Genomic DNA, 19852 nt, shown 5'->3' on the forward strand with positions numbered 1-19852 from the left:
GAGAGTTATCTTTCAAGACTTACATTTTTTTAGCAACAGCATCCATGCACGTGGTTACTTATTCAACAATTTGCATTCATGTCATACATAAACCCGTCTTTGTTTTTTGGGGTTTTTTTGTATATGCAACCAAAGACAGGCCCTTTCCCAATCAATACGGTAGAATGCGCAACATACTTGCTGTTCATCTTTAACGGACTCCCAGACTTGACTGTCACCATGGTAACACAATACCCACGTGGCGCCCGAGTTTGGTATGATATATAATTGTTGTGAACTTGTGAACTCATGCCTGAGGTATGGTTTGACAGACTTTATGCCGTTTGTGCCAAGTGTCTTAATTAAGCAGGCACTCCATATCGATTGGTCATTGATCAGGTTATTGCTCATGTCCCGCACAGTAAACAAAGCATTCAGCGTGCAATGAAGGCGTGTCTTCAAGTTGTTACTTATATCTGCAAACATTGGGATATTCGTCTGTTTGCACAATCATGTTCGTGTTTTTAGATTATGTATATATGGAATTAGGGAATATGGTACTGCTTGTGCTTAATTAAAGGTAGGCTGATATGCCAAAAAGAATATAAGAAGAAAAACTGAAAACGGCTGTATGTTTCCTAATATTCAATTTTGAGTTAATGGAACTTAAAACTTGCAGAAAACATTTGATTTTTGTTGTCTTCTTTCTTTGAGTTACCTATGTCACCATGGGGAAAGAGGAATTTAGCGTTACCAAAAACAGATGTGAGACTGTAAAGGGCAGGAATCTATTTACTTTATGACTTCAAAAGTAGTTTCTACAAATAAGCTATTTTTACTTTAATTACTGGTCATTAATGATACAGCTGTGTCTATTAATAATTCATTCATGTTGACAAAATGCAATACATTTCAACGATACCACACGTTTTGTGACACAAACAAATATTGAAAATGTCTATACTGGCGTCGGCATTGATATTTCGACATTCATACTAGTATGAATCGTGACACCAACAAGACAGTAATGTATCTCCTTTCCTAGTCGGGTGCGCCAATAGTTATTTTTGTAAAGTGAGTTTTCATTAACTGATCAAAAATTCGAGGTACATTTTTTTTTTTGAATTAGTGAGGTTTAATGTTTCATTTGTTTTTCTTTTCTCATGCAGGAAAGGGATGACATAGCACTTTGCGCAATCCAATCAGCATTGAAAACAGCACACCAGAGACCTAGCCCAGATGTGAAAGAAACGCACCGCCGTTACATCCAACTGTTCGAATTCAAGGCAAGACACTGTTGAAAAAAAAAACACACACATACACGAGGAAGTCTGCATGTGTTAACGACACGAGCCAACACTACCACGCAAATACCGATGCCCTAAATTTCACTGAAGCGAGAGAACGGCGCGATCGCTATCTACCTTAGATAGCCGCCATAACCACAAGTGAACTCTGTTGCTGGTGCACACACAAAAAGCAGCGCCGGGGAAAATTAATACCAAGCTGCAAAATATTACCCACGTGATACCATCGGCTGGGAAAATGCAATTAAATCGGCAGCACGAGCCCAGTATATAGGCATGTATAAAAGAGGTACTCTTTGACCAAGGAGGCAAGAGCCACCGATAGATACTACCTCATCAAGTCTACTCTTACTTCATATTTCCCATGGGATTATTTGTGTGGCAACATCTGCAGGATAAATGACAAGGAGTTGCAGCCGATACTACTTCAGCGGGGTCTGAGTCGTAATTCGCACAATCCAGACGAGGAAATAGAGAGGCGCCGAGGAGACCTGTAAGAAACGCTGCTATCTCAATGACAATCCATGAATTACCGATCTCCATATGAGAGAGAAGTGCGTAATTTGTAACCCTCAAGTTGCTAATTTTTCATTGGAAGGATTCGGAAGCCGCAAATTTGAAATTAGAAAATTGGCGTATCTCTGCGACATAATTGTACTCGACGCCGGTCAGTACCGGGGAGAGTTTGGACAGTTTCCGCTGCACTTTATGATCGAGTACCAGGCTGCTTCCTGATACTTGGAGACCTACTTCTGGACTCGCCTTGTGTAAACGGATATCCAATTTAATAACTGTCAAACTTCGATCAGCATATAGCAAGGATCGCATCATGGCGACCTCAACCTCGACCCCTGGCGCCAGTCTTCCGTTGGACTTCTCACCTGTCCCGGCGGTCACCGCCCGAAGCGACTTCACCAACGCCACAAACTCAATGCTCTGGCCAACCGAGGACTACCCCAACAGAAACGAGACCAGCCGCATCGGCTTCACCCTCAACATCCACTTTGTCGCAACCTTGTACGCCATCGTCTTCGTCCTCGCCATAGTCGGCAATATCCTGGTCTTGGTCACCCTGGCTCAAGACAAGCGCATGCGCACGGTGACCAACATGTTTCTCCTGAGTCTGTCTACCAGCGATCTTCTCTTTGGTACATTCTGCATGCCTTTCACTATAGTCGGGAACATCCTGGGCCGATTTGTTTTCGGTGAAGTCGTTTGTAAAGTCGTCCCTTTCATTCAAGGTAAGAGTTTTCTCCTTATAGCTCCATCCGTTTTTAAAGGTGATATTTGTCATGACATCACTGGAGTCCATCTTAAGACAACTGTCGACCTGCTCCTCAGAAGATTGTGAACTTTTAAATACCTTCATCTATAATTCATCAATCGTAAGACAGTGTGCATAACTATCATAGTTGTCATACAGACCTATCATCACAATTAAATTATTACAAGTTATTCGCCGGTCATCCTGGCGCAGGTTGATTGACAGGTCATTCAAAATGAACCGTGACAAAGTTGTACCGCTGTCATTATTTTTTTCATTTCCTGTAACTTGTGAACTATCTTGTGATTTGAATATAATTTACTTACAAAGTGATTGACGTGAGAAAGACTCAAATAAAATTCTGATTTGCATTATATTTCCATTTGATCTTAGCCTTAATTTCAATGCCTGCTGTCTTGGTCTGCACGTACAATGATATTGTTATTAAAGACTGAGAACGCGCCTCTAAGATATCTAATTGAATCATCCCCGAAAAAGTAACCATAAAAATAACAAACTCTTACATTATAGGGGCCTGTTTCATAAAACTGAAAAAAAAAAAAGTTTTGCGGATAAAACACAGCAACATAGCTCCCGGTTTCAGCATAATTAATATCGTATAACGTAGTCATATCCTTTTAGCTCTTTTGAGATCATTTACCTGAAACAGCCCCAAAATTCTTTTAACCAGGCAAGCCAGTATATCTTGGCGCTCACGTGAACTTAATTTTGCTCAGACTATTAACCGGATTTTTGCCTCTGCAGGGATTTCTGTGACAGTGTCTGTCTGGACCATGGTTGTCATATCTCTCGAGAGGTATCACGCTATCTGTCATCCCTTATCGTCTCGCATTTGGCAAACGAAAGCCCATGCGTACAAGGCAAGTAAATCAGAGACTTTGATACATGTCTCGATGAGACTTATTAATTACCAAACCGTTAAGTATGGTGTTGATAAGCTCAAGGAACGTACACATGCTCATAATATAACCTCTTGTCTGCTGCCACCTAGAGGCTGAATATGACCTCTCGTCTATCCCCAACCGATACAAAGCCATTAATTATAACTACTTTATCATTATCAGGCTATTGCAGGAGTATGGTTTGTTGCCATATTGCTGAACCTACCAGCCGTTATCTTCAGTAGACTGTCCCCCATAAACGACGGTGGCACGGTGTTCAGGTGCCATGAGGCGTGGCCCGCGGAAATATACCTAACAGTATACAGGGTAAGCTGACAGGCTGGATTGACATTGTTTTTTTCTTCGTCCCTGTGGCCAGCTGGGTGCAGTGACATACCCCGGGGTGCTGTCGGGGTTGAGGCAGGTCCTTCCCCTTTCCCAAGTAAGATATACAAAGAAAAAAGGAAACGGGAAAAAGACACCCGAGCCTGATAGTGTATAAGTATTAAAGGGAATTTAGCAATAGAAACTATTGGAAAGGGAGTCCGAAAAGATTGCTTTATGCGCTATCATATACTACCATAAAGAGCGCCTAAGCGTCAAAATGAAGTCTAGCCCTATTTCCATTTATAAGTTGAATTTACCAGACCCACACTTTTGAACTTGCTCATTGGTGATCGATCGATCTGACACAGCCAATTTTCATTCTTATATATACTTTCTCCAAATATAGATGTGTTTACTTGTGATCCTGATGGTCATACCCCTCTTCACAATGGCCATATCATACGGCCTTATTATCGTGGAGCTGCGAAAGGGTATGAAACTTGAGCAGTGCACTGCTGATAATGGTACGTAGGAGTCCAATATTACCTTGAAAGTAATGAATAATGTATGTAGAGTGGTTCATTTAGACACATTTTAAAAAAAAATCTAATTGTGACTTGTCTGAAATAAAGTAGCTGGTTGCTGATTTTTTTCCTTAATGTGCGATTCATATCGATATTCTCAATAATTGCTTAATTTCGCAATTGTCGACTTTGTCCCTGAAGATCGTACAGTCGTTTTCTCCTTGTTACGCTTATCCCACTTTCTAATGACTAGCGTAAATCTAACCTGGGAAAGCGTATTAAAGTAAGTTTGACAAGCAAGTATAGTCGTGTAGGTTTTTTTGGTAGTAGCCTAAATGTTTAACATTCCATCTATCATCACAGAGAAAGGAGAAAACGGCATAGCTATGAAGAATCTTGGTGACGAAGCCTCCTGCAGCCTGAACGAAAAGAAGAAGAAAGCTGCCGCCTCGACGGCCGTACGAAGCACCTCAACCAGCGGTGCCAAGAAGCGAGTCGTCAAGATGTTGATTGTCATCGTGCTACTGTTCTTCATCTGCTGGACGCCAGCCTGGGTGGCTAACACCTGGATCACGCTCGACGTGAGGAGCGCTCAGATCCACTTCGGGCGGGCTGAGGTCACTATCTTCAAGCTCATGACCTACATCTCGGCCTGCATTAATCCCATCGTCTACTGCTTCATGAACAAGAGGTTCCGACAGGGCTTCCTGAATGCCTTCTCCTGCGGGAGGGCCCGGGCTTCGGACCGGGCTACGGCCAGTGAGAACGTCAGCCGGTTCCAGTCCACGCGGCGTACCAATATGACGCGACCAAGCCCGACAAACTACACCAATGTTTCCTCCGATTCCTCGGTGTAACTCACCCTTTGAGGACCAGCGAAGTTTCGCATAGTCTAAATATAGGTCATTGTACCATACTGGCTGTGATTATTGATACATTTTCACAAGAAAGTAGTCAATGTACACCAGTTTACAAAGATACAGATGTAAATGAAAATGCAGGAATGAATCATCCAATGACCATTCTTGCCCCATGATTGGGGAAGGATCTCTGTCTATTACTGTTCCTTCAGTTCAAAATGTTTTGTATTACGTGCAGTACACTAGACTGCTGGGTGACAACTAGCGCTTAACTTCTGTGCTCAGAGATGTACATTACTGGCAACCAAAAAAAGCATGCGGACCTTGATGTCAGTTTAAATTAAGCTCTATAGGCAGAGGTGGAGAACTTTGTAATTGGGACCTAATATTCATACAAAAGGGCAGACACCAGAACTTTTCAAGCTGGCTTGACGTTTTGAGTGCGTAACTTGATAAAGCTTGGGCGGTACCTTTGCGTTATGCAGCATTACTCCCCACAGAACGAAATCTATTGTGAAAGACGAATGCCGCAAAATTCAGAGTCTTGAGAATGGATATCAAATTGTGTGAAGAGATAGGGAGAACAGTTTGTCAATTCAGGTGAATTAAGCACATTTTGTTAACCATTTTTGTTTTTTTAATTTTTTTATATAAATTCCAGATGAGGTGAAATATGAGGATGAGTGAAGATTGAGTGTGGTCTTGTCTCGAGACTGCTTCATCGTAATGACTCGTAAGTTTGATGTACTTGATGCGAGGTATGAGGTGTCAGGAGACTGTGTGCAAAAGTATCCCAGATGGTGAAAAAGGAAATGAAAAGCAATTGAGTGGGTGGAATGAATGGAGATGGGGAAAAGGACGGAGTAAAAACACGAGTGGAAAGAAGAATGGGTGTGGAAATGTATGGATCCACTGGGGAACAGAGAGAGAGAGAGAGCTTTATGAGAAGACATATGGAGCGAAATGAAGCATTGTGGAAGGAAGAGAAAGGTGAAGAATCAGATGAAACACGCAAAGGCACTGCATTCCGAGCCTCATCAGCACGCATTTTATAATTAGTATCGTAATCATAGAGCTGTATGTTAAATACGCACATCAGCCTGTTGAAATGAGTTATTCGCCCGTTACAACCCACATGCGATACCACGCAATGCACGATTCAACATGTTTGAAATGGCATGCCGCTGGCGTATGACGTAAATTAAGTTTTAGCAACTTGCCGCTACATTATGGTACTTCTCAACGAAATCACGTTTTGTGATAAAAGAAAAAATGCATTGGTTTTCTGTGTTTTTTTCTCGAGTAGGCCTAACCACTGAACCGGGGAAAAAAATGAACGTATAGTCTTGTTGGTGTTTTTGATTGCTGTTCAGGTTTAATAGGGGGAACGGAGTGGAATTATAAATGGTCCCATAAAAGGTAAAGATTTTGTAATGTTAAACGATTCTGTGTGTCCACTTGCTGGTGAGATTTGCGTTGTTTAAAATTGAACACTTTTTGTGTGTAGTAAAGTCATCCACGAAATTAAACAAAAACTCAAAATGTAAATACCAATTTCAAACAAATGATGTATAAAGCTGTGGCTTAAGTAATTGAGTAAAATGTCTTACTCAACAGAGAATAAGCACGCCTTAGATTGGAGCAATCTCTGTTAAACAAAATATGAAATCAAACGGCCATTGTATATACAAAAACAAATACATGTATAAATGTATTTTAACAGCATACTATATAAGCCATATGTATAGATGACAAAGAATTTACGTCAGAGTATTTATTAATTCCTAGTTTAAGAATATCAATAAGTACAATTAACTGTTTTAGGGTAAAGATGTAAAAACTGTTTGGCTGTGAATATATTTTTTTAAATACAGTGTGTAAACAAAACATGTTAAAAATTAAGTGGAATTCTTTGTGTAAGTTCTCATTTTGGAGATCAGGAGGGTAGGTTTAATGTTGGTCAAGAAATTCACATTTTGTGCACACGTCTTTTTTTATTTTATCATGACTAGCTGCAGAACGCAGCAAGACTGGTTGTTAGGTTGTAAAACACTTTGAATAGCGCCCTCCCTATCTCAGAGTTTGAATTGCGCCCCCTCTGTTAGAAAAGTACCTATCGGTAGCGCCCTCTCTGATAGTTTATTTGTCACACTCCCTAAATGTCAAACTGTATAATGCAACAGCACATAAGCGTCAAGGATGTGGAACAAAAACTGTGAACAAAATTAAATTGCCGTTATTATATTACCCTTGCACGTTAAATGTAACACCTATTATACTTAACAGAAAACTTTTGTGAATTGATTTAATGAAAATCTAAAGGCTTTTTTAATTTGCCAAATTGGAAGGAAAAAAACGCCAACTATTTTACCTCCAGGTTTTTTTGTTTTGTTTTTTGCTTTTGAGTAATCTATTGTTTTTACCAAGTTTGTAAATAAGAAAATATTGTTTCATTATTTATATCAAAAGATGTCTTTAGAGTGGGTTGCGTTTTCGTCAATGGTATTATTAAGAATTTTTACAAATCAATTTTTTTTTTAAGTTGCAGTCAAAACGTTAATTACAAAGTGGTGAGCAGGATTCGCCATATATAAATAGCTCTCTCTGTTGTTTTTCTAAGGTGAGGCAAAACGTTTGTTTCAAAAATTATGTTTGCGAAAAAAAATTTGAATCTCAGAAATGATTTTGCATGTAATAGGTCGAATCCAGAACAACAGAGGGCGCTACACCTTGACTCACGTTCAAATTAATGTATGATTTTATAAAAAAAAAAAATTGTTGGACTTTTGGAGAGAAAAAAACGCACGCAATTCAGCCTACAAGTTAAAAATTGTATTAACGTACATATATAATTAGTATCAGCTTCCACAGCGGTATGAACTTCCACGGCGATAAAATGAATGTCACTTGCTCATTTATCCATCCTAAAACGCAAAAATTTACACAAAACTGCATTTGTTGAGTGCAATCTGTTAGTGGCGTTTCGTCCTAATATTCTAATGATTATCATTAAAATGATTACGTGCCAGGTTATAATGTCTGTACCTGTGTCATTTTTTTCATTAGTGCCATAAGTTGCTTTCCTTCTATTCTGCACATCGTATCTCTTGGCGCTTTCAACTGAAAAGAACTGACATTAACTAGAGGTTTGCGTTTGTTGAGTTACAAACGCAGAGTGGTCGGGCTGGCATATTTTCTTGTGTTTACAATGACTTAATCATAATTGAACTGCACAATACTCCTCCAATTACCCTGCATATCCATTACCCTGTGTTTTTCACAATGAAAGTCAACACACCCTGCAGTTTAACTTGTTGCTTTACCTCGACAAGACTTGTAGGTCTATCAGGAAGCGCACATATGGTGCTGCATGGATGGCTACTCAAGCATTACAACCAGTTAGGACTATTGGTAGACTTGCCGGAGCCTCAACCGTCGTTGGAGTTTATGCAACATATGCTAATCATATCATAACATGGCTTTTATGTTTTTTTTCTTTTGCATGGGCATAATAAAATTCTGCACTGACTTTACGACAGAAACGTTTGTGGCTACACGTTGTGGAAATATTAATTTTCAGCATTCAGATATGTGAGGAAAACTGGTGAGGCGCGATTTCAATCGGTTATGGAAAGAAATCCTGTTTTCCTTTTATTTGACGCTAATTTCTATATTTTGAATTCACCTAACTTTGACCTTCCGGCAGCCCCGGAAGGAAAGGTCAAACGACCTTGACTTTCGGATGATGACGCCATCACATTGTTTTTGTGTCTGGCATTCCTCACTAAACACTTTCATAATATATGTGTCTGTAGTAAAATGCTTCCGCTTTTGAGCTATATTCAGTTTTTTATTGCACTTCCGGTAACACCGGAAGTAAAGGTCAAGCAGTTTTGTGTCTGGGGGACAAGAAATGTTCCTCACGGCATAGTCTACAACCTCACGAAAAAACAAACACGATACTCTATTTAGTTCAAAAGATATACGCAAACTATTTTGTCAAGATTTGCCCTTAAATCGCTTGTAATTTGATACCTGATAACGTCATGATGACGTAACAAAATTCATAACATCTTCGTAACATGGTACAAGTTCACACAAGGTTTTGTGATCATACCGTGAACCATTCGGAAGAAATGCTGCTTTGTTTTGATGTCAGGCTAACGTCTTCATTTTGAATTCACCTAACTTTGACCTTCCGGTAGACCCGGAAGTAAAGGTCAAGCGAGTTCACGTACGCGACAAAAACTGTTTAGCGATTAATGGTCTATCTGATGACAGAATACAAACATCATTGATTGTTTAGTTCAAGAGTTATAGGTGAAAGTAATTGGTCACTTTTTCAGATAAAATCACTTGTAATTTGACACCTGATGACGTAATCATGACGTCAGAGTAATATGCACCACTTCGGATGAGGGTCGATATATATTGAAAGTTACAAGTTCATACCATATACCGTTTAAGAGAAAACCCGCGGAGAAGTATTGTCCGGAAAAAAAAAAAAGAAAGAAAGAAAGAAAGAAAGATTAATCGTAACAGATCCAAAGAGTGGTCGGGTTGTGCCCGACCACTCAAAAACATAACCTCTGTTACATCATCTTGATTAAAATATAATGTAGTGAATTCAATCACAAATTGTTCAAGGGGGTGGGGTGTGATCTCAAAGTAAATTGGGATGAGCGTGTTGGAGATTGTCCCGATACGGATTGATGTCACAGAATCACAATTTCACGGCTGAATTTCAGCGAATTAATTGCAGAATTTATTCAATCATGGGTAAAATCAAGTTTATCAGAAACACATCAAAGCTCAGCAGAATCAAAAACCAGAATGGTAAAATGTAAAAATCAAAAGATGTAAAGATCCAAAGATGTACACAGGTTTAGGAAGAGCCCACTTTCTTCTACATTTAAAGCATATAGGCATGCTTCCAAATATGAACGGACTCAGCCAAAATGCGAGAAGGCCCCAATAAAATTATCGTCGCCGCTGATGGAAAAGAAAACCAGCGCCTCGATCCCGCGCACGGCACTATGTGGACACACCACCAAGCGTCACACCCTCCATAAAATGGCGTTATGAAACTAAATAAACCGATAAAACATAATAATCTCGTTAAAAAGAAACTAATACAGTTATTATAAGCGACAAAATAGTGTAGGAGAAAAGCCTCCCAAATGTTGGGCCTAGTTGTTTCTAGTGCAGGGATTTCAAGACAACTGCTGCTGCAACATTTGCATGTGCATTCAGGTCACAAGCAAACATTTCAATAAAGGTAAGGATGTATTTTAACAATAAAACTCGCTTTATATACAATATACAAAATACGATAGGACACCCTTTCAAGTTATGGATACAACGTGACCGCAGAACATGAAATGCGCCCTCTGCTGGCTAATAACACATTTAGTTTGGGGTGGTTGATTTTGTTTTTGTTTGTTTGTTTCGATATTTTCAGTCTAAGGTTCTTTTGCACATGCTTAATGACAAAAAAAAGTGGCATCGGTGTGCCAAAAATGAAATGGTTCTTATTCATGGATGTTGCCCTTCACACGAGTACTCTTGGTGCTATTTGACGATCTTGAGATATCCAAGACTAAGAAGAGGTATCAGTGACACGCCTTGAACGAAGCCTAGCATGATGAATGCTGCGGTGAAGCTACCAGTGGTATCGTACATCCATCCTGAAATAAAATTAAAAAAACACCAGTAAACTTGAATAACTAATATTGATTACGAAATTAGCGATTCAATTTGTTGTGAGGGTGACTACTTACCAGGCAGAAATCCAAAAGCGGTGGCCAACACGGCAGCTTTTAGCTCTATCCACCCAAAGGCGCCAGCTAGCAATTCAACTCCCAGGACCTGCTTGACAAGGACATCCGTTTGTGAGAAGATTACTCCGTTGCTGGTCAACATCACTAATGACACCGCCATCATAGTCCAATACGAAGTCGTCAACGCGGTCCCGCAGAGCGACACAGAGCCCACCACTGTGGCTACGGCTGACATACACCAGGATGGTGCCAGGCCCCGGTCCGTTACGGACCCCTGGACGACTTTGGAAACCAGATTTCCGATCCCAGCGACCAGGATGAAATGGCTTGCGTCCTGGATGGTAAAGCCTTGAGCAAGCGCATGTGTCACAAAATACACAATCCACATGTCATAAGCGAAGTTTGTTGTGCAAAATATGATAGCAACAGACCAGTATCTCGCACTGCACATCAGACCCAAATTCAAACTCCCGGAAACCTTCTCCCATGAAGCGCAACAGCGAGACGGGACGGTTGTTCCTCGTGAGGCTGAAGATTCGTTCTTGCCAGCCAGATACTGATAATCAGTCTTTGGTTTGGTTGAATCCGCTGCACCTTTTGTGACCATGAGGGCGCCACACACGACACCATGTGACATGATTCCTCCAATGAGAAGCGTAGTTCCTCTCCATCCGTAGGTATCGAGGAAAAGTTGGACTAGGGGCGTGAAGACGAACAATCCCGCCGAGTAGCCGGTCCGCGCAATCCCGTTGGCTGTCGCGTAGTTCTTGGTAAAACAGCGCCCGACAGCCTCCTTTGCCACAACGTTTAATATTCCCCAACCAGTGCCTGAAAAAGGGGGAAAATTGAAAGTCGCATTTTTTTTTATTCAATCGACCAAAGAATCATGGTTAAACAAAGGTCGATAGGAAGGATCTCCTCATCCCTCCCCTGCCCTTAGCCCCTCCCCTCTCCCCGCCCAGCGCTGACGTACAGCGCCACACGGAGTCAAACACAGGGTAACTCCAAAAAAGTGACATGGTTTAATGATTTGTTTCTCGAGAAACAAATTAAATTTGATGCACCAATGAAGCATGTATTAAGCCAGCATCTTCTACTCGTGAAAAAAAGAAGAAGAATTACTGAGATTGATCCATGCTTCCAGAAGTTCAGGAATGAAAGCAGCACTTAACAAATATCAAAATAAAATGTTTAAAAACACCTTCCATCGCCAACCATGCTGCGAGTTAACGTTATACCGTGCATGGTTGCATGAATATACTGAAGTATTTTATTGTAAATTCTTTCCCCCGTATCGCACTGAAGCAAAAAGCAGACATAATTTAAAAGCTTTTTCATAATTAGGTACGCAAAATTTATGGAAGTTTTATGATCTTGTAGTTCAAGTTGAATTTCCACGCGCATTATTTTTAGCAAAATCCTCTTCAGTTTTTATGGAGGTATGCTTTATAAATTGTCGTTGTTTCAGCTGAGTGACAGTTTTGTATGAGCTGGCGATATGTGGCGTCGAGGATGTTTTGCCCTATGAATTTTTTTCGCGTAATTTTCGGGCCGAAAAAATGTGCATATCAATCATTTTGAGCCCGGTTTAACGCCAAGAAAAGATTTGGTAGTCGTGTTGCTCGTAGGCCAGGAGTATTGAGTCAACTATAAAGTGCGGGGACCAACAAAGTTATAGAAGTCAGTAAAATCAAGACAAAAATCCCGCTCATGGTGCTGTTTTCGTGGGGGGATTTTAAATTGATTAAAAACAAGTATTTTACGCCATTATTTTATTTACCAAGGCATGAAATACGAACGGCATTTGAATTTTGTTTAGGAACCCCTGCAAACTCAAAGGTTTTCAAACCCTTTCACGGCGTACAGTTTACAAAATATCTACCAATTTATAAATATCGGTTCATGATAATATTTCCACATACAAATTCACCAAATTTCCCTAATCGTGTATGCAGAAAATGCTGTGGGAATACAGGATTGCACATTGAAAGTTTGGTCACTAAACACAAATCACGTCTGAGAAGAAATCAAAATACAGTATTGCAAAAGAGAGTTGTCGCCATCGATTCGTTTTGCGTAACATTTGAATGTTTAACTTGATTTCCTACCCGCCATCAAGACAAACAGCAAAGCCAGTTGCAGAGTGGTCTGTGCGAAAGATGCAGCAATAGCAGCAGCACTAATCATTGCACTGCACGTCATGATGATGTAAGGTGCCCCAAACCACCTTCTGAATAAGTCCGCAAAAGGAGCTGCAAAAGAAAATAAAAGTACTTGTTATCTCAAAGTCGTTCACACAAATCTTCCATACTAAATCGATTTTTTTTTTATCATTGGTAAAACCATTAGTTAATCAGCAAACAGACTGGCTTCTCTAGTTCGTAAGAACTGCCATGAGAATTCGTCGCTTCAATGTAATTTACAAAAAAAATAACTGAGTTATTGCACCACCAAACTGACCGTTTAGGGTTGAATTGAAGTCAAGTTTGGCTGTTTCCCAGCGAATACTAAGTACATGCCTACATTTTAGTGTGGGCTTCCCGCATAGGCCTTCTTCTCACAAATTTCTAATATTTACCTACGAACCCAAACATAGCGATCACCAGGGCCACAATCCAGCCAATGATCCATGTTTGGGACACCAGCTGTTGCTTCAAAGTCGGCAGCATTATTCCGAGTCCCTTAGTGATCCCGACCCACATGAAGTTGTTCGTCCACCAGGCGAGGACCGCAATCCAGCCCATGAGGCCGCCGTCTGGCCCCGTTGCCTCGCCCATGACGGTCGTACGTCGCTTCGACACCAGAAAGATCTGAAATTGAAAACGTTCAAACGATTATTCTGTTATACCATTCAAAACTGTCAATGCACATCACTCTGCCTTATCTGCGCTTGCGCGGTAATAATTAGGGCTACTAAAATTGCAGAATTGTAAGTATTCATTGCAAGTATTTTTATGGAGTAAATGCCCCGAGAATTTTAATTTCATAAAAGCATTGCAGTTATATTAGAAGAGCTCGGAAGTAATGTAATTGAAGTCTGTTCAATCATCAGGCTTATTTGCAGCATGTGCGTTTTATCGTCAGTGTTGTTTTTATTCCTAATTTGGCGATATTCAAATAGGCCCACGTATGCTACTTCCTACAATAAAGAGATGAACTCCCTTAACTCCATAATTTTGGTAATTTGCAAATAGATGTTATAACTGGAGTACTTACGGGTCACTGAATGCTGAGATCCATCTCGAGTCTTTAAAGATAAGCCGAGAGATTGATGATTTTCAAAATTAGCATTGAAACCGAGGGCCCCAGAGCTCTCTTTTGTTGAGAGGATAAAAATGGACCTCTATTCATGCGATGACGTAGCACGAGAGCCTCGGTTTCAATGCTATAATTTTTTCAACGCCCTTTTATAATGCGATCGAAATACACTATACGGTGCGCCACCAATCGTTTGTCTCGAAAATGACACTTTCCAAACACAAACACAAGTGCATTTCAAAGTCTCGTTTTCAAATCGTATAGTTATGCCCCTCAAAATAAATCTAAATTGAATCACGTGTGACACAAACTAACTGTCTAGCCCTTACTGAAATCGAATACCTGTGCACTCGTCGTACAGGTCGACATATAAATACGAAATGTATGGCCACATGTGCAGCACAAAAATGAGAACATGCGCGCAATATTAGTTTAGGGTTTCTGCAGACCAGTAAATAAACTACCATACACCCCAGTAATAAATAACCCCATATCCAAAAAAATCCGGAAAATACTCACAACCCAAGGGTATTTGAGACACACATCAAATTCAAGTTTGTTTTATCATCTTTCATTTTCTGTTAAAGTTTTGAAGGGAAATCCGATGACTTTTTGGAGAAGTTTCCATCCAAAGCTGATCACTAAACAAGTCCTGAAGCCCATCCCACTAATGATGCCCACTCTCCATTGCAAACAGAGCAATTTAGGGCCTAACTTCAACCAAATCTCACAGAAATATTACAAGCTTGCAGTCCTGTTCCCGGCAACCGCCCTTCATTTTCACAAACCCTCAAGCTCATGTCCCACAAAATGCTTGAATAGCAGAGAATTTGGGGACAAGCAAATCCTGATTTGGCCGGCTTACGGTAATTTTGGGCCCATTTACTAGCAGGCTGCAATACAGCATACACGACGAACACCTTTTGCGCCCTCCAGCGGGAGTCAAGGTGCAGTCTGTTATATAATCGCAAGGCCGTAGATTCAGTGCAAACAGGGCGCTGGGAACGTCTGATGCCGCTTCGCCAACCTCGTGTCCAGGGCTTACCGGGTACTTTATTTTCAACCTCGTCTGCAATAGTGAGACAGCAGTAATTGTGAGCGCGTACTGCTCAACACCCTGGGGACGAGGTGGGCCACTTCGCATACATGACGTATGATAAACAGCTGTATAATTATGTAGCGAGTTTGAGCGCTGCATCTACGTCACAGGTCGCGCAAAATCTATCCAATGAGAGCGCAAAGAGCGGATCAGCCCTTCCCAGCGTCCTGGATGCAGGGCGGGGGTACCGGTGTAGCATGAATTTAGGTTTTATGAAATACGGACTCATTGGTGGTATTGCGCATGCTCATGCATAGATAATTAGAAGAGGCCGGTCACGTGAGAGGGTTTAACCAATAAAAGGGAAAAGAGTCGATTTTCATACGAGTCTGATTTTATATGACACCGGTCTCAGTTTGCAGAGCGATGGTCCGGGTACGAGAAAAGGCCGAAGAAACTTTCATTGAACTTTACTGCAGTGAACAGAACACGTTTAGAAGTTAGAGTCACTGATCTATGTATGTTGATGAGAGGTTTATGTGAACAGTAGAGTTGCTTTCTTTCTCTTCGAATGTCAGCGAATTGGTTTTAAAAAGTAATACACATCATAATGCCAGACGATTCACAGCGAGAATTTGATTCCATGGGTTGTTCCCTGGTTCTTCTGTCCTTCAGCGTCAACTTGTTGTATGGATGTGTATTAAAGAGTCTCGGTGTGCTGCTACCGACGCTAACGGACCAGTTTACGACGGACACATGGATCATTGGCATTGTGACATCATTGATTTCCTTTGCCTCAGATATCACAGGTAAATCTTACTATCTTGACAATGTGCAAAAGTTATTGTACATTATGTATTATTTTGATTTGTATTTGAAACTTCGATGTAAAACCCTACTGCATCATGCTTGCCTAATCTTTTAAATTATATGATTGTTTGTCACTAAAACCCCCGGTATATAGGATGGAAATGATGGTCGGTGGATTTGGCAGCGGCTTTTGTGTATGTATAGGTCGCCTTGTAAAACAGCTCAAAACCTTTTGGTTTTTTCCTCAAAACTGTGCAGTAAAGGGGATCTGTTAACGGAGAGTCAACAGAACTTGCCCTGTTTTATCGCAGTGTGCTGCGTCTCACTGTAACATGGCGAATTGACGAGCAAAGATCGTATAGTCTCTGTGAAAACGGTTTTGTAAAGATGTTCTTCCTAGTGGTGTGAGATAATGCATGAAACAAGCAGTTCATTAATTATTAAACAACGAAAATTAAATCGTCTGGGAGGTCACTATAGCTGCATCTGTTAAATTGTAATGCCTATTGGTTGTGTTATCAGCATTATGGGGATCAGTGCCATAACCAATAATTAAATATGAGAAACAAACATCTGCTTTTATGGCACTTTAATTATATAAGCTGATGTCATTACCTAGTCTGAGTATCACCCTAAATACGGCATTGAGGGGCATCCACAGTTCATATATAGACCCGTTCACAAAGACTATAATACCCTCAATAATACCTGACCCCATTTTACTTGCATTTGTCCAAGGTCTATTCACCGCACCTCTAGAAAACCTATTTGGTAGCCGCAGGGTGGTCGTCGTCAGCACTTTGATGATGTGCCTGGGTTTACTCGTAGTTCCCTTTGCAACAAACATCTTGCAGATAGCCGCCTTATTGGTACTTCTTGTAGGTAAGGTATCAAAGTTACAACGTTTGGCGGATCAAGGGGGCCAACGGGAATCATGCCCCCACCCCAGAAAAAAGGGTGACCGACAGTTTGCAATTAAAACCAGAGAAGGAGAAGAAGACTGTTTTGGATCGATGTTTTTGTTTAAAGTGCCTCCTAGTGTCCAGTAAAATTATTCATCAAGGCCTACCAGTACCATATTGCACGAAGTTTCAAAGCTTCAAGGGTTTTACTTTAATAATTACGCTAATTATCCATGGCAACTTTTGCGAGAAAGTGACACTTTATGTTTTCACGAAGTAGCACTCAAGTTCCATTATACCTTGTAATGTATGGCGCGCACGGTGCTCAATTGCGAGCAGAAACTTTTTCACGAAGTAACACTCTCCTTGTTTGAGTGCGCGCGCGCTGACCTCCGTTTCCACGAAGTAACACTCACCTATTGTTGTAATACATTGAAGCGCTACTCCGTGAAAACAGAAATTTATAGTTTTGCAGGTTTTTTGGTTTCACGAACTAGCACTCACATTTTTTCTCTTATTTCTTGTTGATTTAATATACAAACGAGTCAAAACCAGCAAATTTAATAAATTCAATACATCAAGTGTCCACAACGAGAACCCAAATGAAAATACTCTGCAGTTTTGACGCAAAGCGTTGTTCTAGAAGGCGTTCAACTTTAGATGCCGTTTTCTCCGATATAGTTTTTACTCGTATGTTACTTCGTGGTACTGACGACATTTCAGAATAGTATCCCGACCAAATACGACGAAGGATCCTGGTATACATTTCACTTTATCTCTGACTTTTAAAAGACGTGAATTTTATTTAAGATTGAAATTCACTTGTCAGTGCAATTTGAAGATCTCCACGAAACGAGGTCAAATTTATTCTGGTAACGAGAACATAATGCCAGCCACCACAATGACAGAGTTGAACATTGACTTGTATAAGTTTTTTTTTTAAATTGGAAATATTTGACAGAATTTTTCAAAACTACATATCTTCTGTGATCGTTTTTGTTTTTTTACAGGAACGAGTATTGGAATCCTCAATGTTCTCAGTAAAGCTTTACTTGCGAAGCACTTCCGTCGACATTTAACCGTCGCCTGCGGCATGGGCAATATAGGGCAGGCGGTGGCTCTTCTTGTTTTTGCCCCCATGATGCAGCTTTTCCTGGATACATACGGCTGGAGAGGGGCAACACTTTTGATGGCTGGGGTCTGCTTTCATGCCGTACCATTCGCTGTCCTCGTCAGAGATGCTGATCATAAACCCAACTATCAGCCCCTGACGGGTCGAAATGAGCATCACGAAGCAGATTCACCTGGCAAGAAGTGTCCTCTTTCTGCCGGAGCAAGTTGTCTTCGTCTCTGCAAGGCTACGAACCTCGGAATCCTCCTTGAGTTCAATTTCGTGATAATGTACATGTGCCGATTCGGACTCAACATTGCTTACAACTCCTGGATGGTCTACTTCGTCCCCCATCTTGTAGCCAAGGGGTGCTCGCCCCAAGTGGCCGCCGCGCTTTGCTCGCCGGCAGCGGTAGGGTACTTCATCGGGACAGTCATCTGGGCTCCTTTCATCGACCGTGGTCTGGTGAAGTGTACATCAGGGATAATCGTGAGCAGCTTGGCTTTGTCCGTCTCCTATGTGGTAGATCCCTGGGTGAATGACGTCATTGGCATGGCGGCTATTACCTTTTTGCTGGGTCTATCCTTATCGGCGTTGTATACCCTGACGGATGTCCTGACCAAGGAACTGTTTGAGATGGAACGACTCACGAGCGCGTTTGGATGGATTCGAGCCTTTGGATTCCTGCCCAGGATTCTGGCAGGATTTTTCCCTGGTAAGATACACAATTTGGGCTGAGTTTGTCATCAGCAAACACACAAAAGATTACTAGGGCCTATAAGGATCCGTTTTACAAGTGTACATGTCAATCAAATTACATTAGTGGAGCAGAAGAATGTAGTTAAAAGTGCAGTTACCTGAACCTGAAAATGATCAAAAACTGATAAGGCTCTATAATCCGAAATTGAAGTCTAAAGTATAATAGGCCATCAAACGTCGATCCCAAGTCCAGTCACGTCGATTACAAGTCATATCACAAGTAACATGGGATGGAGGATGGCAAACGAATGCCTCAGTCACTGTTCATTTGAAAAGCTTATAGTTAATTGACTATAGTGGTAGGATGACTTCAGTTGTAATTGACTTGTGATTGATTTAGCTATGTACACCTGTGCCGTTCCCTTTCAATCAACGGATATGATAACCGTTATTACTAACAGGGTGACCGTTTTTAGCCGATTTTCGGCTAACTTTGACAGATTTTTTGAAGGAAAACGATACATTTGTAAAAAAGCTTCAATCTTTTCAAAGAAATCCTTGCATAATGGGATAGGTTGTCTGGTCTATGTGCCGAGGTTCACTGAGAACCGTATTTTGTCGTGACGCAACCGCGTTTTGCCTAAAATGTATATAGGCAATTTTATAACATCTTTATGTTACTATAGATTGTTTATAAAATAATTTGAACCGTAATTAAGGCAATACTACAACATCTACATGTGATCTTAAGTGATTATAGTGTATTTTGAGTAATTCTGGGAAATTTAGCATATTTTGGATGACACTGACAGATTATTGAATTGCATTTAGCAGAATTTGGCCATGATCTTACGGTCACCCTGATTATTAGTTTTATTTGGGGGAATAATATGTTATCACCACTATTCCCACTACCATCAAAAGCCATCGCCATCATTACTTACCAAACCTGTAGGTTTTTTTCTCCAAATATTCTCCATCTTTGCTTCTATTTGGTAGGTTGGATTTATGACACGAGAGGTAGCTACGACGTGGCATTCGTCGTCTTCGGCTTTTCGCCTGTTGTCTCTCTACTCCCGATGGTTTTTGG

The 19852-nt window shown here is 40.8% G+C and overlaps 3 protein-coding genes across 3 annotated transcripts in view; 2 read left to right on the forward strand and 1 right to left on the reverse strand.

Moving 5' to 3' along the window:
• The first annotated feature begins 1156 nt into the window (after positions 1 to 1156).
• LOC119727550 (cholecystokinin receptor type A-like) lies at positions 1157 to 8183 on the forward strand. Its single transcript, XM_038199470.1, has 5 exons — positions 1157 to 2527; positions 3316 to 3431; positions 3636 to 3779; positions 4186 to 4303; positions 4667 to 8183. The coding sequence occupies exons 1-5, from the start codon at positions 2116 to 2118 to the stop codon at positions 5158 to 5160; spliced, it is 1284 nt and encodes a 427-aa protein (XP_038055398.1). The 5' UTR covers positions 1157 to 2115; the 3' UTR covers positions 5161 to 8183.
• Positions 8184 to 10417: 2234 nt separating this feature from the next.
• On the reverse strand, positions 10418 to 13720 carry LOC119727871 (monocarboxylate transporter 12-like). Its single transcript, XM_038199947.1, has 4 exons — positions 13522 to 13720; positions 13052 to 13195; positions 10944 to 11771; positions 10418 to 10850 (listed from the first exon to the last, which is right to left on the reverse strand). Exons 1-4 carry the CDS (start codon positions 13718 to 13720, stop codon positions 10735 to 10737), a joined length of 1287 nt encoding a protein of 428 aa, XP_038055875.1. The 3' UTR covers positions 10418 to 10734.
• A 2130-nt stretch (positions 13721 to 15850) lies between these two features.
• The window catches only part of LOC119727872 (monocarboxylate transporter 12-like), a 5143-nt gene continuing 1141 nt past the window's right edge, over positions 15851 to 19852 (forward strand). Inside the window, exons 1-4 of the mRNA XM_038199948.1 lie at positions 15851 to 16049; positions 16789 to 16932; positions 17963 to 18778; positions 19762 to 19844. Of these exons, the coding sequence (XP_038055876.1) occupies positions 15851 to 16049; positions 16789 to 16932; positions 17963 to 18778; positions 19762 to 19844 (1242 nt within the window). The remainder of the gene's footprint in view (positions 16050 to 16788; positions 16933 to 17962; positions 18779 to 19761; positions 19845 to 19852) is intronic.

This window comes from Patiria miniata, unplaced genomic scaffold (assembly GCF_015706575.1).
Source record: "Patiria miniata isolate m_02_andy unplaced genomic scaffold, ASM1570657v1 HiC_scaffold_20, whole genome shotgun sequence".
Taxonomy (NCBI): Eukaryota; Metazoa; Echinodermata; class Asteroidea; order Valvatida; family Asterinidae; genus Patiria; species Patiria miniata.